This window comes from Dama dama, chromosome 1, assembly GCF_033118175.1.
Source record: "Dama dama isolate Ldn47 chromosome 1, ASM3311817v1, whole genome shotgun sequence".
NCBI lineage: Eukaryota > Metazoa > Chordata > Mammalia > Artiodactyla > Cervidae > Dama > Dama dama.
Window position 1 is genome coordinate 39,399,635 of NC_083681.1, and position 17,018 is coordinate 39,416,652.

At 36.0% G+C, this 17,018-nt stretch overlaps 1 protein-coding gene across 3 annotated transcripts in view; it reads right to left on the reverse strand.

The window, feature by feature from the left end:
- Window positions 1-17,018, reverse strand: part of FAR1 (fatty acyl-CoA reductase 1) — a 76,449-nt gene that overhangs the window by 29,136 nt on the left and 30,295 nt on the right. For all 3 annotated transcript variants that reach the window (XM_061147313.1, XM_061147324.1, XM_061147303.1), the window contains 2 exons: window positions 12,078-12,273; window positions 3,317-3,492 (listed from right to left, as the gene is read on the reverse strand). In XM_061147313.1, the coding sequence (XP_061003296.1) occupies window positions 3,317-3,492; window positions 12,078-12,266 (365 nt within the window). In that variant the 5' untranslated portion in view covers window positions 12,267-12,273. The remainder of the gene's footprint in view (window positions 1-3,316; window positions 3,493-12,077; window positions 12,274-17,018) is intronic.

Genomic DNA, 17,018 nt, shown 5'->3' on the forward strand with positions numbered 1-17,018 from the left:
CCCTGACATGACTGACACCTGTTGAGTTATTTAAAATGCAGATTGTTGGACCTCATCCTTAGACACTCTCCAATGTCTAAACTGAGTCCTGGGAAACTACATTTTAAATAAATTCCCCATGCCATTGTGATCTCTCCCTCATCACTCTCTTTCCTATCTCTGAAAAAATACTACCTACATTACTGATTACAAAAATACTACCTACATTACTGGTTTCATTGCTAATGCTGCTGATTTTTCTTTTTAACTTAATGAAGATATAGAAACAGATGTCTAGGGGCCAATTAATCAACCAAAGCAGGGGACTCAGACATCTGTCATTTAAATCACATCCTAGGTTCTTCCTAAAAGTGAGGATTCCCGGTTATTATCTCAAAACTACAGGATTTGAATTTGGCAAACACAGTCCAAGATTCTGCATTTTTAACACATTCTCCAGTAATTCTTAAGCTTCATAACACACTCTAAAGTTTGAGAATCAATGCTCTTAGACTCAACAGTTTCTTATTTTTTTCTAATTATGGATCTTTACTTCCACTCCTTTCGGAACACCTACTCTCACATTCCTACCCTGGGCCTTCTCACCCCAAAATGTTCCATCTCTAAAACCTCATACTGTGAATTTTCCCCCACCACATTATCTGTTCTTCCATTTCTGCACTTAAGCCTGTTTTACATCCTCATCATGGTCTCTAGTCTCTTGATACTTCTTTACTCTCAACTCCATTGACCCTGCCTACCCTCACTTTCCTTACTACTTAAGGGATACCAGGCTCTATAATCAACTATTTAAGTAACACTCTTTTTTATCCTCAATATCACTCTCTCCTTTTGTCAGTATTTCTTTATAATTCCTAATCTTGATATCCATTTCTCCCCACTTCAAGATTTATAGACCACCATATATGAAAAATAAATGAGCTCTGCTACCTCTCAACTTGCATAGCACTTTTAACATATGCTCTTCAGTAACTCCACATTTTCTATTTTATGGTTATTTAAGCATATTCTATTAGACTTTATGGACTTTGCAAATAGGATCTATGTGCAATTTATTCTGATTTATCCAAAAATATAGTTTGGGGAGTAAAATTTAGATTTTTTTGCCCTGGAAGTAAAAGCTTTGAACCATTTTTTATTTGTGGGCTAACATAAAAAGTGGCTATAAAGAATAATTGCTCTGAAGCAACAAAGGTTTACTGTATAGCACAGGGAACCACATACAGTCAATATCTTGTAACAGCTTATAATGGAAAATAATCTTAAAAATAATATATGTGTATATGAATAACTGAATCACCTTGCTGTGCACTTGAAACATTGTAAGGCAACTAGATTTCAATAAAATACATATTAAGAAAAAAAAAGACATAAAAATGCTAACCATTAAAAAAAAGAATAACTGCTCTGTAAAAGTAGTTATTATATGTCAACCTACAGTATTTAAGAACGTTGTAATATCACCACTTAGACATCAATACCCATTAAAATTGCTTCACAGAAAACAGTAATTTCGAAGTAACAGCTGGGATTAGGTGAATAAACATACATGCCTTGGCAAGGAAGGGAAGAACAGTAAGTGTTCATCAATCTCTAGTGAAAGAACAAATAATAATAATAAATTTTCCCTTTTGTTAATGGTAATGTTGCTTACCCTAAGGGGAAGACAAAAAGAAAAAAAAATGTTTGCCCCAAAAGTATTATACTTGGGTCCTTCTCATAAGGTTATTTAGATGAGTTTCACCCGAATGAATGTTGTCTGTTTGCAAAACTATCTCCCTTTTGAAGAGATTCTTCAAAATCTTCAAAATTCTTCAAAATCTTCAAAAAAAGATTCTAATTTTCCCTTTGAGGATTATATCACAATTATCAAGTATGAATATACCTTTTTCTTCAAAACACTTTCATAAGGTTATGTGAACTCTTTTTTGGTTATGAAAGCTAGAATAAGGGAAAATACTCAATAGATTGACTGTTTCATAATAAAAACCCACCTATAATCACACTATCCAAATATAATAACTGGCCAATATTAAAAGTATGTATATAAAACATGTATGTATACACACATATTTTATGAAAATGAGATTATACTAAGTTCTAATAAGATTCTTTTGTCACTTCTGAATCTTGAACACATAACTGCTGCATAAAAAGAACTAAAAAGTAAACAAATAATTATCACCAGATAATAAAGGATAAAGCCAAGATTAGAACCAAGGTATGTAATTCCAAAGTTCATGCCTTTTCCATTACATAATGCTGTCTCAGCTTCCTCAAGTATAAAATGGATTTGCCCATTATATAAAGGTGGGTAATGTAAGCACGGAATGAAATAATGAGAAAACACCTTGAAACTATAAAGCATTGTTAAAGAAACATAAGGGACTATTAATCATTTCCCTCCCCTGAAATATAAGCAGAACTCACTGTAACGTTTTGGCTCTGAACTGTCATGTCACACAGTGTCAATTAAGGTTTGCACTTCTACAGACAATACGGGGGATAAATCTCAAAATCCTTTATAATCAGAACTGAACTTAAAAACATTTTAAGAAGCCCTTCAAGCAATCATGAAACCTAAAAAATAAACACCATTCTAACTGATCTAAGACCATATAAATAGATTTACATCATAAAACTGTATATAACATCAAAAGTGCTCTGAATTAAGCACCATTATTTGCATTGCATATACATGAGACTTTTTAAAACACAGTGACCATTTGGAAAGCTATGTTTTTTCTTGAAATAGGTATCTTGAAGGAAGTCCAAACTGTTTTTAAAGTAAACCTATATCCAAAGGACCCTTCTATTAACAGTGATACCAAAATTTTAAAACAAAAACAAGGTATGACTTCAACGTATAAGCTATTTTTTCTTTCTCTGCAAAACCTGAGCCTAACTATTTAATATTTAGTATCAGATGAATATGTGTGAAGTAGAAAAATAAGGCTGCTGGAATATACACTTCTGAAAGAATGGAGGGAAAAGGAAATAAACACTATTAGTTGTTAAGACTAATATTCCTACCCAAGGTAAAGTTCTTTCTTCTAATCCACACCTTCCATTTGCTTTCTCCCTGCTCCATACTTAAACTCACAGCAACTACTTCTAAGAAACATATACTAGCAATCCAATGTTTTTAACTGTTAAAAGAAGTAACATTTTTTTAGCACTCTGTAGGATACTGAAAGCTACAATAGAGAGTAAACATTTTCAAAGTATTTTCAAAATGACGACTATACAAGTAGAATTCAAATTAGATCTTTCAACTATGCTGCAGTCCAAATATCATATAAATACCTTTACTTACCTCAAATTTTCATTAAATCTTACTGTAGCTGCACAGTGGAATATAACATTGGTAGAATCTATGATGACCTCTTTATCTTCTTCAGTAAGAGCCAGTTCAGGTTGGGTGAGTTCACTGTTGATTGCTATAATTTTCTCCCTAAAATCTGGATTTTCATCTCTCAATCTGTCAAAAAGCTATCAAGGGAGAAAAACATTTTAGGGCAGTATTTTTCAACTTTCTAAAATCCATCATCACCATCTTCTCCCCCAAACATCAGTATTTTTTAGATTTCAACTATGCAAATCCTAACGTTGCTTAAATTGCTATCATTCTATATGGAAAATACTCTATGGGGTCCACATTACTATCCCCATTTTACAGATGAGGAATCTGAGAAATAGAGAGGTTAATTAATTCACCAAGGACACAGAGGCAGCAGTTTGCAAAGTTAAATTTTAACTGTTTATGCCTTTGTTCATTAGACTGTATGATCCCTCAGCACAGACGTAAGCAGTATATATGTCAGATCAATGTTTAAAATGATCAGATTTCTAAAATCCAAACCTTATCACTTTTTTTTTTGGTTGTAGTCCTCTTTAGCAGATTAAAGTAAAATGCCATTAACTACATTCTACCTCAAATCTTTGAAAAATTTTAAAGGGGGAAAAAAGTAATTATATTAAAGGAAAAAAGTTTTTAAGGAAATACTAAGATCAGAAGCTGGAAAAACATGTAAAGTATCATATATACAGGATTCTAATTTGAAAATAGAAAATTCAATATTCCTTTAGTATATTCAAAGGAATAAATTTAACTAGAGAATCAGTCAGATCCCAAGATGGTTGTATGAATGTACATTCAACTGTGAGTCAAATTTAATTTTTTTACCCCAGATTTTATAGATGAGACCTCCAGACCACTGTTCTATTACACCCTGACTCTCCAATCCATTTAAAGTCCATACATGTAGTTTAAACAGAGAGTCTTAAATCTGAGGCAAAAAAAAAAGTCTATAAAACCTACGTGGTACTCACTTTCACCTTCCTACATGACTTTTAGTTAGTAAGTAATAGTCTTCTCCTCCACCTCTAGCTAATGACTTCAACATTACTGTTTCTATAGTAATTAATACTTACTAAGCGTTTCAGATGAAATGAGTACTTTCTATACACTGAGAAAACAAGAAAATGACCTTTGCCTCAAGTTATTTAGAATCTTATAGGAAAAATTAAACAAGGAAACAGTTAAAATATAGTGTTATAAGTAATACAACAGGGCTAACACAACAGTGTTATGAGACTGTACGGGAGCAACAACTTGCCCTGCTGGGGAAGGACTTGAGATTATAAAGTAGAAGAACAGTGTTTCAGGCAGAGAAAGTGTCACATGTAACCACCTAAGAGTAATAGAGCATTTATGTTTGGGAAATTAAAAAGAACTCAGTAAGACTTGGCCAATGACAGGAGAAAGAATAAAGACCACAAATGCCATGTGAACAGGGACCACATCTACTGTGCTCAGCACCAAGGCCCCAGATAACAGGGTGCTGACAAACACTTGTTACGTGAATAAACTCATTAGGTGGAAAACGCTGGATGAATACCTATGGAGATGAGTTCAGTTTTGTGAATGTTGGCTGTAAAGTGTCAATGAGACTCCACAGAAGATCAATGCCATAGAGGTAACTGGCTCTGTGGGTCCTGAGTTCAGGGAAGACAGAATCAGATTACTGATTCTATAAACCACACATGTAGCCCTGGGAGAATATCACTCAGTAGCAACAGTGAGGAGCACCCAAGGTCCAGACTACATGAAGCTTTTTCCAAATCTATTTTAAAATACAACCGTTCTTCTCACATACAACAGAAGGTGCTGAGTAATCAGCTAACTGGACCTAGTACAAAGAGATCTAGGCCTAGGACAAATTCTGAAAAATATTTAAGGGGCTAGCAGAGAAAAAGGAGCCCAAGATATAACCAGAAAAGTACTTTTAACACATTGAATTCACTTTTTCATTCTCCCACACTGCCAATGACCTTTAATTCCTCTTCATATTAGATATCTCCACCACTAACACCAAGAATTGGTCATGCTGCTTCACAAGTTACATCTCAAACTTGATGCTCCTCCCTTCTCTAGCCACCATGTTGTTATTCAAAACCATCTTTTCCAATGCTTTTAACCCACTGGTACCCCAATTAGTTCCTACTTTACTAAGTCCACTAATGCCCTCTTTAATGTACTTTATCCTCTTTCCAGAATGTATTTCATGGTCAGCTATTCTAATTCAATCCTTGCCAGCAATGAAGTTTATTTTCCCAGGGACATTGCTGCACATCACTTCTCAAGCTGGGGCAGCTTCAGCCCCCAGGGAACATTTGGTGGTGTCTAAAGACAATTGTGCCTTGTCACAACCGGGATGGTGAGCAAAGGGAGCTGCTGGAATTTAGTGGGCACAGGCCAAGAGTGCTGACCACCCTACAGTGCAGAGGACAGCTGCCCACAGCAAAGAATCAGCTGGCCTAAAATGCAAAGAGTGCTCAAGCTGAGAAATTCTTCTAGAAGACAATGTCACATTACAGTATATGCCCTATGCTTATGCTCTTTTATTCCTGTTTCAAAATCATAGTAGACTCTACTTAAATGTTTAACAACTTTAAGTGTACATATTAATTGCTGCTTGATATAAAAAGAACTCATTTTATTGATTTAGCAGCTATGCTATATATACATGAGAATGAATGGCCCTAGGAATAATCAGTAGGATGTGCCATGGGGAATTAAAGGCATAAAATAAAATGACATAATTTTATAGAGTATTTTAGTCAAATATTTAGACAAATACTTGGGGACAAGGTCTTTTTATATAGAAAATAATGGCCATATGTTTAAACTACAAAAGTTCAATGAAATTTCAGGCTTTGAGTAGAAGATAATCATTTCCTTTACAAATGAGGCTTACTGGTGAGGAAAAATTTTAGAAGCATTACCCTGGAGACTCCAGAGAAGATGCCCAACTCTTTCACATTTTACTTAGGTCCTCAATTCCAGCTTCAATAATTGCTCCTATCCAATCTCTCCTAACACTTCTACACTCTTCCTCACCCCCTTCTTAAAAACTCTGTAGACTGTAGGTTCCATTAAAGCAATGACTCTTACTTATTCCTGAATCCAACCCTTTATATCAAGTCAAATGCCCAGCACTGAGCAGGCACAAAAAATGTTTTCTGAAAAATAAAAAATGAGTAAGAATAAGTTGGGAAACGATTATTATTGGTTATACCAATTATAGGGGTTCCCTGGTGGCTCAGTCAGTAGAGTCTACCTGCAGCACAGGAGACCTGGGTTCAATCCCCAGGTCAGGAGGATCCCCTGGAGATGGAAATAGCAACCCACTCCTGTAGTCTTGCCTAGGGAATCCCATGGACAGAGTAGCCTGGCAGGCTACAGTCCATGGGGTCGCAAGCCTCAGACATGACTGAGCGGCTAAACCACAATACCAATTATAATTATACCAATTATAAGTGGTTCATGATAAAATGCCAACATGAGTAAACAAAAGGCAGAGACGGCAACAAAACACAAGCAGGCATTATTACGTAAAATAGGCCTTGTGGTCTTAAAGCCCCCTTGATGCCTCCCTTTCCAAAAGTTTTAAGGGAAGTTCTACTGCCAAGCTTGGGTTCAAATTAATTTTGGATATCTGCAAAAGTCAGCTCCCTCCTTAAAGCACAAAGATGTTTGCCCCTATTGGTATATCCCTAAGAATGTGCCAGAAGGCTGTCCCCAAATGGTCTAAGCAACACTGCACCCTCTTAATCCGCAGCAGTTCTCAAAGTGTGGTAAGTTCCTAGGAGTCTCTCAGACTATTTTAGGTATTTCACAAAGTCAAAACTATTTTCATAATAAAACTAAAACATTATTTATTTTTCACTTTCATTCTCTTAGAAGTATAGAGAGGAATTTTCCAAAGCTACATTTGTGATATCATCACTCTTGATGGCTAATGGAACGTGCGCTTGTACATGTATTCTGTTCCTTTAAAAATGTCTCTGGTTTAGAATCTACTATGACAAATATCAGTAAGATATCTGAAACAAAACCTCACAAAAACAAAACCTTTTTGAAGTTATCAATAATTTTTAAGAGTGTAAAGGGGTCTAGAGACCAAAAGTTTGAGAATCATTGCTTTATACAAACAGAATCTTTCAACCTATTTCAAGAATATGAAAAAATACAGTGACAAAGTAATAATACTATCTGCAACACACTGCAGTCAATATACATTATCAAATAATTTGCTCAAGAGTTACAGTTAAAATTCACTTGGAAAAAAGCTATAAATTATATCATGTTTTTTAAAAACATCCTTATACTAGGCTACCAAATAGTTTTAATTTTAAAATGACATTAAAAGACAATGAGTCAATCTCAGCTCTCACAAAAAAACTGAAAATGAACTTCGAACCTACCACACTTTAAGAAGGCAGATTCTTCAATCATAGTTATTATGTAGCTAGGTTTTATGGTGGTAAATACTTTAGCATTAACTCACATCTTTTTTTATTGTCTGTACAGAATCTAGCCATGAAATTAAGACGCTTGCTCCCTAGAAGAAAAGCTACGACAAACCTAGACAGTGCATTAAAACACAGAGACATCACTTCGCCCAAAAAAGGTCCATATAGTCAAAGCTATGGTTTCTTTAGTAGTCATGTATGGATGTGAGAGTTAGACCATAAAGAAGGCTGAGTGCCAAAGAACCAATACTTTCAAATTGTGGTAATGTAGAAGACTCTTGAGAGTCCCTTGGACTGCAAGGAGATCAAACCAGTCAATCCTAAAGGAAATCAATCCTGAATATTCATTGGAAGGACTGATGCTGAAGCTGAAGCTCCAATACTTTGTCCGCTTGATGTGAAGAGCTGACCTTCTATGCGGAAAACACTATGCTGAGAAAGGCTAAAGGCAGAAGGAGAAGGGGGTAGCAAAGGATGAGATGGTTAGATATCATCACTAACTCTATGGACATGGATTTGGGCAAACTCCAAGAGATAGTGGAGAACAGAGCAGCCTGGTGTGCTACAGTTCATTGGGTCACAATGAGTTGGACACAACTCAGAGACTGAACAACACAACAAATCTCTAATAACCTAAACAGCCTCTAGTGTATAGTAGGACTCATATATCTTAATGGAAGGAAGGGCAAAGGGGAAGAACACAAGTGCATGGGAGTCTGTGGCAATGGGGAGAATATCAGTAGAGTATAACTACCCTTGTGAGCTATATAGTCACTGAGTAGCCCTCAAAGAGCTAGATTTGTTTTTTAAAACTAATTCAGGGAAAAGAAGTTTTTCTAGTTGAAGTAAGGACTATTTAAAGTTTTCATGTGGAGACAAACTTAATAAACACTAGGATAAAAGTAAATATTATTTTTATTCTTTAATATCTTACCAATAGTTTCAACTAATTTATTTTTAAAAGGAAAAACTAGTATTAATTTACACCTCACTATTAAAACCCTGTGGGTAAATAGAACTGCCATATGACCCAGCAATCCCACTTCTGGGCATACACACTGAGGAAACCAGATCTGAAAGAGACACGTGCACCCCAATGTTCATCGCAGCACTGTTTATAATAGCCAGGACATGGAAGCAACCTAGATGCCCATCAGCAGATGAATGGATAAGGAAGCTGTGGTACATATACACCATGGAATATTACTCAGCCGTTAAAAAGAATTCATTTGAATCCAGTCCTAATGAGATGGATGAAACTGGAGCCCATTATACAGAGTGAAGTAAGCCAGAAAGATAAAGAACATTACAGCATACTAGCACCTATATATGGAATTTAGAAAGATGGTAACGACAACCCTATGTGCAAAACAGAAAAAGAGACACAGAAGTACAGAACAGACTTTTGAACTCTGTGGGACAAGGTGAGGGTGGGATGTTTCGAAAGAACAGCATGTATACTATCTATGGTGAAACAGATCACCAGCCCAGGTGGGATGCATGAGACAAGTGCTCGGGCCTGGTGCACTGGGAAGACCCAGAGGAATCGGGTGGAGAGGAAGGTGGGAGAGGGGATCGGGGTGGGGAATACGTGTAAATCTATGGCTGATTCATGTCAATGTATGACAAAACCCACTGAAAAAATAAATAAATAAATAAAGGGGAAAAAAAAAAAACCCTGTGGGTATAGAATTACCTCTTAATGAATAAAAGGAAAATACAAACAAGAAAAACATGAATGCTTCACAAAAGAAAGAAGTTTATCCTTCTGAATCAAAATTATATTTGAATGGAAATCATTCCCAAACAATATAACACCTTGGTAAAGAAAAATTCTAAATATACCAGTAATTTAACCTTTTCTTAATTTATCCTAAATCATTGTAGTGAATATTGGTGATTGTATTTTATTGCAATGCTGTAATTTTAAGAAAATTAAAAGTTGTATTTAAACACTCCCACACTTCTGTACAGGTCTTACTCTGTATGGTGTATCTTTTCTTTTAATTGATCTTCTGTTATCATACTTTGGGCTTCCCTGATAGCTCAATCAGTAAAGAATCCACCTGCAATGCAAGGACCCCGGTTCAATTCCTGGATCAGGAAGATCCCCTGGAGAAGGGCTAGACTGGATCAGGAAGATCCCCTGGAGAAGGGCTAGACTACCCACTCCAGTATTCTTGGACTTCCTTGTGGCTCAGTTGGTAAAGAATCCACCTGCAATGCGGGAGACCTGGGTTCGATCCCTGGGTTGGGAAAATCCCCTGGAGAAAGGAAAAGGGTACCCACTCCAGTATTCTGGCCTGGAGAATTCCATGGACTGTATAGTTCATGGGATTGCCAGGAGTCGGACATGACAGAGCGACTTTCACTTTATCTCGCCTAGGAGATAAGCTTCCCATTACTGCCCTATTCCATAAACTGACTCTTATTCCTGCTGTTGTTAACTCTGTTTTTCTCTGGTCTTCACCCATTTCTTTCTTGCTTTTGCCATCTTTTCTTTTAATTTTTGTAAAGAAGGCACCAAGTTTTTTGCCATCGCCTTTGGGAAATTAAGCTATTTCACTCAGCATGTACCAGCTACAACATTTACTAGTAAAGTATCCAACTCTCAAGATTACTTTTCCCATTGAATCACAAAGCCTTCCATCATCTTTGCCTTACTTTCTTATCCACTGAGGAAATAATGCTATAAAGTAGAAAGGAATTTGTTATCAAGTCATCTACATTATATCCAACATCTATCAGCTACACAATTTCACATAAAATGACAACTTCTGAGACTCACTGTCCATATCAGCAAAATGGGATATATCAACATTTGTCCCTACCAGAGCATGAGCTCTAAGGTCCAGTCATTAAGAGTTCACAAACACTGGCTCTAACACTAACTATATGACCTTGTAGAATGGGAATAACACCAACACTTACCTTATAAAGTTGCTGTAATAATTAAATACATACACGAAATGTTTTCCACATAGTGCCTGGCACAAGGTAAGCACTCAATAAAGGTCAGCCACTATTAACTATGGATTTCTACTGAAAGATCAAACCAGAATGGACTACAAATTATTTCTAATAAATTACTTATTTATTAACTCTAAGACAGCTGTTAATCTAGAATTAATCATCATATCTTTTGATACTTCTGAGCAATTCTTTGAATGCTCAGAATAACTCAGATGTTTCTGGTTTTGGTCTTTTTTTTTTAATGTAGGTCACAGCTGCCCTAGAAGGTTAAAAGTTACCAAATACCTACCTAGTAACTAATAAATTACATAGCTACTATACTGCTTTTGAACTATGGTGTTGGAGAAGACTCTTGAGAGTCCCTTGGACTGCAAGGAGATCCAACCAATCCATCCTAAAGGAGATCAGTCCTGGGTGTTCATTGGAAGGACTGATGCTGAAGCTGAAACTCCAATACTCTGGTCACCTCATGCGAAGAGCTGACTCCTTGGAAAAGACCCTGATGCTGGGAGGGATTGGGGGCAGGAGGAGAAGGAGACGACAGAGGATGAGATGGCTGGATGACATCACCGACTCGATGGACATAAGTTTGAGTCAACTCCAGGAGTTGGTGATGGACAGGGAGGCCTGGAGTGCTGCAATTCATGGGGTCGCAAAGAATCGGACACGACTGAGCGACTGAACTGAACTGATACCAAAGTTATTAACAATAAATGTCAGATAAATTCATTCATTTTGAGAAAATTCAAAAGCTTATGACCATGAAATAATTTTACTCCAGCTCATCTCCATTATGTTTTTCTAAAGGTTTAAATGTGTAACATACTCTGTATTCTATACGACCCTTCTATCATCATATTATTAGTCAAAGAGGAGTATGTGATTTTGCCACTTCCTAATACTTTCATGGGGAGCAATTAGTGCTTACAAAATTTTAACTGTTGTCAAAGTATTGTGTCTTACAGCACAGTAAGAATTAGAAACTAACTTTTAAGTATTATTATTCTGAAAACTATTTAAAGCATCTAGTAATTACAGATAACTTGCCTCAAATATTCTAAAAACACATTAAACATATAACATAAAGTACTTTAGAACTTGTTATACAATTTTATCATGGAGGAAAGCTTTTATCTCCTACTGATCAGGACTCATACTCAGTTTACCGCCATTCTTACAGGACTTTCTACTAATTTTTTTCAGGATACTAGGCTGTTGATGATTACAATCATATACACACAAACACACTATTTTCTCTCTTCTTAATGATTACTTTCCATACTTACCTTGCAACTAATGACTTCTTCTACTCGCTCCTGGGGTGTCTGTCCAGCTTTCTGCCTCACCAAAACATACACGGAATTCACCTTAGGACAAGACCTCAGCAACTTTTCCAGAAGTACCTTCCCTAGGAAACCAGTAGCTCCAGTGAGGAGGACATTCTTGCCTTCATAGTATTCTGGGATGGAAACCATTCTGATCCTAAAGAAAACATGACAAATAAGTATCAGTTCAAAGATCTATGCTAATTTTTATCTACTAAAATCTCTTGGTATTCAAGTATCTTAAAGGACAGGCAAAAATCCAAGATGAATGTTAACAAAAGGGAACATTAACTTTTGGTTCATTTTAGTAAGGTAGAAAGTACAATGAACTGCAACACTAGCTTCTAAATCCTGTGTTTTTTTCCCTGGGTCACCTCAATCAAGTCACTCACATTCTCTGGGCCTGGGTTTCTTTAACATAGCTTGTACCAAGTGACCTCTAAAAATTCCTTCAGCAATAGGAACCGAAATCTTCACTTAAACCTCAGTTAAACTCCAAACACGAATGAATGGTATTTCTCTGTCTCCAAAAGTATTTATAACACCAAATAGAGGTCAGCAGCAAGGCAATTGCTCAGCTTGTGTAACATGGTGAGGTGTCATATTCACCCATCATCACCAGTTGAAACAAGAGGTAACACAAAGTCCTTTCTTTTATATGTCTGTAGTGACAACATATCCAAAAGATACTTAAGTCTCCCTTTTAAAAAAAGTCCTAGTAAGAAATATATCGGCTGAGTTATCTTCCTTACCCAAATTCCACTGAAACAGGAGAAAACAGAGTGAGTATGCTAAGAGAACGAACAAATAAAAGAACTATGGTTAAGTGGAAAAACCAAGATGCAGAAAGATTCATGCAGTATGTCACTATTCAAGGTTCAAACATATTCAAAAGAATGCTATTTACTGTGAAATGCATACACATGATAATCTTTATGGGTACATTAGAAAGAGTGTAACACAATCAGAGAAGATAATGAGGAGCTTCAACTGTATTTGTGTTTTATTTAAGCAAAGGAATAGATACATGTATTTTACCCCTAAATTTTTCACAATTATAAAAAAATAAATTTATTACAATCTGAAAACCGATCAATAAACAGTAAGAAAAGAAGACAGGAAAAAAATAAATAAATGAGGCTAAAATGATAGAGAATTCACAGCAGAAGAAATAAAACCTAAGCAAAACAAACATAGGAAAGGACCAAAATGAGGTAAGAGCTATCTCAATCCTCTAAAGAGAAAACCCCAAGTTCAGGATCAAGAAGCTAAATTAAAGCATACAGTAATCAAAGTAACTAAAGGTTGCTCAGAGAAAAGCAGAGCCACTCGCCACAGTTTTACTTTGCTGAGAACACCCAGCACAGGCACTAGGGATGAAAGAGGAGGAGGGCTGAGCTTGAAGTTGCTCTAAACATCCACAAATGGAGGTAGGGAAGATGGGGCATTGAGAGAAATAAAACAAAAACAACCAAAACAAAAGAAGTCTTCAGAGCACTGATTCCCCAGAAATAAATTTTAGGTCCCCAGGCTATCTGAATGCTGCTGGCCCTTAAAACAAATTCATACAGAGCTCTCAGTAATTCCACTCGGAGAGAAAGCTCTCTTGGAAAAACAGACTTCAGAAAACTGGGAGGAAGCCAGTATCAGCTACCAAAATCAACCATTCTAGTCCTTCATAAATATGGATAACTAAGGATCATCAGATATTTAAGAAAATTAAGAAGGACCAAAATGAAAAGCAACAGAATCAATCACAAAGAACACTAAAGAAGTAAAAAATTTAAAGAAAATTTAAATTCTAATACTCTATAAGTCATTCAACAAGAATACTGCCCATCCATCAAATAATAAACTACTATGAAAAAGGAATAGAGAATAAGAAAGCACTGGAAGTCATAAATGCAAATGTGGGTAGAAAATTCAATCAGTACATAAGTAACTATCAGAATTACCAAGTGAATTTAAGAAGGTCACCAGTTATAAGGTTTATATAGTGAAAAAAATACAAAACAAATGTATCTCTATACACCAGCAAAACACAGGAAACAAAGTAAAAAAAAAAAAAAACTATACCACTTATAATATCATACAAAAGCCCAAAAAATTATGGAAAATATCAACTAGCAATTGATAAGGATATAGAGAAACTGGAACTCATGTACACTGCTGAAGAGAAAGAAAAATGATTCGGCTGATGATAGGAAAGCTTGGCAGTTTCTCAAAAAGTTAAACACATAATTATCATGACTCTGCAATTCCACTCCTAGGTTGTTGTTGTTTAGTTGCTCAGTCGTGTCCGACTCTTTGTGACCCAATGGACTGCAGCACGCCAGGCATCCCTGTCTATCACCAACTCCTGGAGCCTACTAAAACTCATGTCCATTGCATCGGTGATGCCATCCAACCATCTCATCCTCTGTTGTCCCCTTCTCCTCCTGCCTTCAGTCTTTCCCAGGATCAGGGTCTTTTCCAATGAGTCAGTTCTTCACATCAGGTGGCCAAAGTATTGGAGTTTCAGCTTCAACATCAGAATATTCAGGACTGATTTCCTTTAGGATTGACAGGTTAGATCTCCTCGCTGTCCAAGGGACTCTCAAGAGTCTTCTCCAGCACCCCAGTTTGAAGGCATCAATTCTTCTCCTCTCAGCCTTTTTTATTGTCCAGCTCTCACATCTGTACATGACTAGTGGAAAAACCAGAGCTTTCACTACACAGACCATTGTAGGCAAAATAATATCTCTGCTTTTTAATATGCTGTCTAGGTTTGTTGTTGTCTTTCTTCCAAGGAGCAAGTCTTTTAATTTCATAGGGGCAGTCACCATTCACAGTGGTTTCGGAGCCCAAGAAAATAAAATCTGTCACTGTTTCCATTGTTTCCTCATCTATTTGCCATGAAGTGATGGCACTCCTAGATATATACCCCAAAAGAACTGCAAACAGGTACTCAAAAAAGTACCTGTATACACTTGTTTACAGTAGCAGTGTTCACAACAGCCCAAAAATATAAACAGCCCAAGAATCTATCAACAAATGAATGGATCAACAAATCACGGAATATACGCTGTGTATATATACTACTCTGTGTATGTTATTCATTCATAAAAAGGAATGAAGTATACTGACATGTACTACACAATGAGGATGAATCTCAAAAACATACTAAGTTTAAAAAGCCAGATATAGAAGACCACATACTACAGGATTTCATTTACATGAAATCACCAGAATAGATAATCCATAAAGACAGAATGCACACTAGCAGTTGGCAGGGGTTGAAGGGTGAAAAGAGTGGGCCATGGGGGAAAACTACTTAAGGAGCTTTACTTTGGAGAGACAGAAATGTTTAGAAACTAGACAAAGGCAGTAGCTGCACAACATTGAATGGAATAAATGTTACTGAATTTTTCATTTTAAAATGATCAATTTTATATTATTTGAGTTTTTATCTTAATGAATTATTTTTGAAAATACCAAAAATTAGAAGTAAATGTGAAAGATACTGACTGAAAACTAAAAAATATTGAGAGAAGTTAAACAATACTTAAATAAATAGAAATATGTGTATACTATATTACTCAGATTCAACACATTAACCAAAATTTAAGCTGTTTTTGTTTAGGTATAGAAAGTAAGATTCTAAAATGATACAGAAATGCAAAGGGCCAAGAGTAGCCAAGACAAGCAATAAGAACAACAAGCTGGAGGACTTACATTATCATGTATTAAGATGTATTATAAAGCTACAGAAATATGTTACTGGGATAAGAAGCAAAGACTACCGTATATCATACCACGCACAAAAATGAATTCCAGAAAGACTATACATCCAAATGTGAAAGGCAGACTAGAATACGACACAGAACATCTCCACAATTGGGTTAGGGAAACATTTATTAAGTAGGACACAAGTAGTACTAATCAAAAAGGAAAAATGTTGACAAACTGGAAACCACTAAAATTGAGTTCATCTCACAACACTATTAATAGAAAAGGCAAATCAGGTAAAAGATATTTGTAGTAGCATGCATGATGCAATTACTACCCAGAATATATGAAGAGCTACAAATTCAGTAAGAAGGAAAGAAGAATGGGAAAGGCCTGAAGAGATAATGAAGCACAAAGGAGATCTTCACTTGCTTCAGGTGTTAGTCAACCAAGTCCAGGAAGCACAGAGAGCCCCAAGGCAGGATTAACCCAAGAAGGAATACACTGAGACACACAGTAATAAAACTGACAAAAGTCAGACAAAGATAAACTATTAAAATTCACAAGGAGACAATGACAACATACAAGGAAACTCCTACAAGGTTATATAACTGATTTCTCAATAGAAACTCTACAAGTCAGAAGGGAATGGCACAATATATTTTAAGTGATGCAAGGGAAGAACCTACAAACAAGAACACTCAGCTAGACTCTAGTTCAGATTTGATGGAGAAATCAAAAGCTTTACAGACAAGCAAAAGTTACCACCAAACCACCCATAAAACAAATGCTAAAGGAACTTCTTAAGGCAAGAAACACAAAAGAAGGAAAAGACCTACAAAAAATAGACTCCAAACAAATGAAAATGGTAATAGGATCACACACAGCAATAATTACCTTTAAATGTAAATGGATTAAATGCATCAACCAAGACACACAGACTAACTGGGTGGATGAAAAATTTGCATGCATGTACTTCCACTTACCACATCACTCTATTTAACCCCCCAATTGTATGTAATTATTTTACATTGTTAGGTTAATCATGTGTCCTTTATGGCTTGCAATTGTAATGATCTTTTATTTTTTGTCTGGCTATTGATTGTGCAAACTGATAAACATGTTTTACTTCCGAGATTATGTTACTATCATTCATTTTAATAACACTGTACCCTGACTGGTCAACAGAAAATA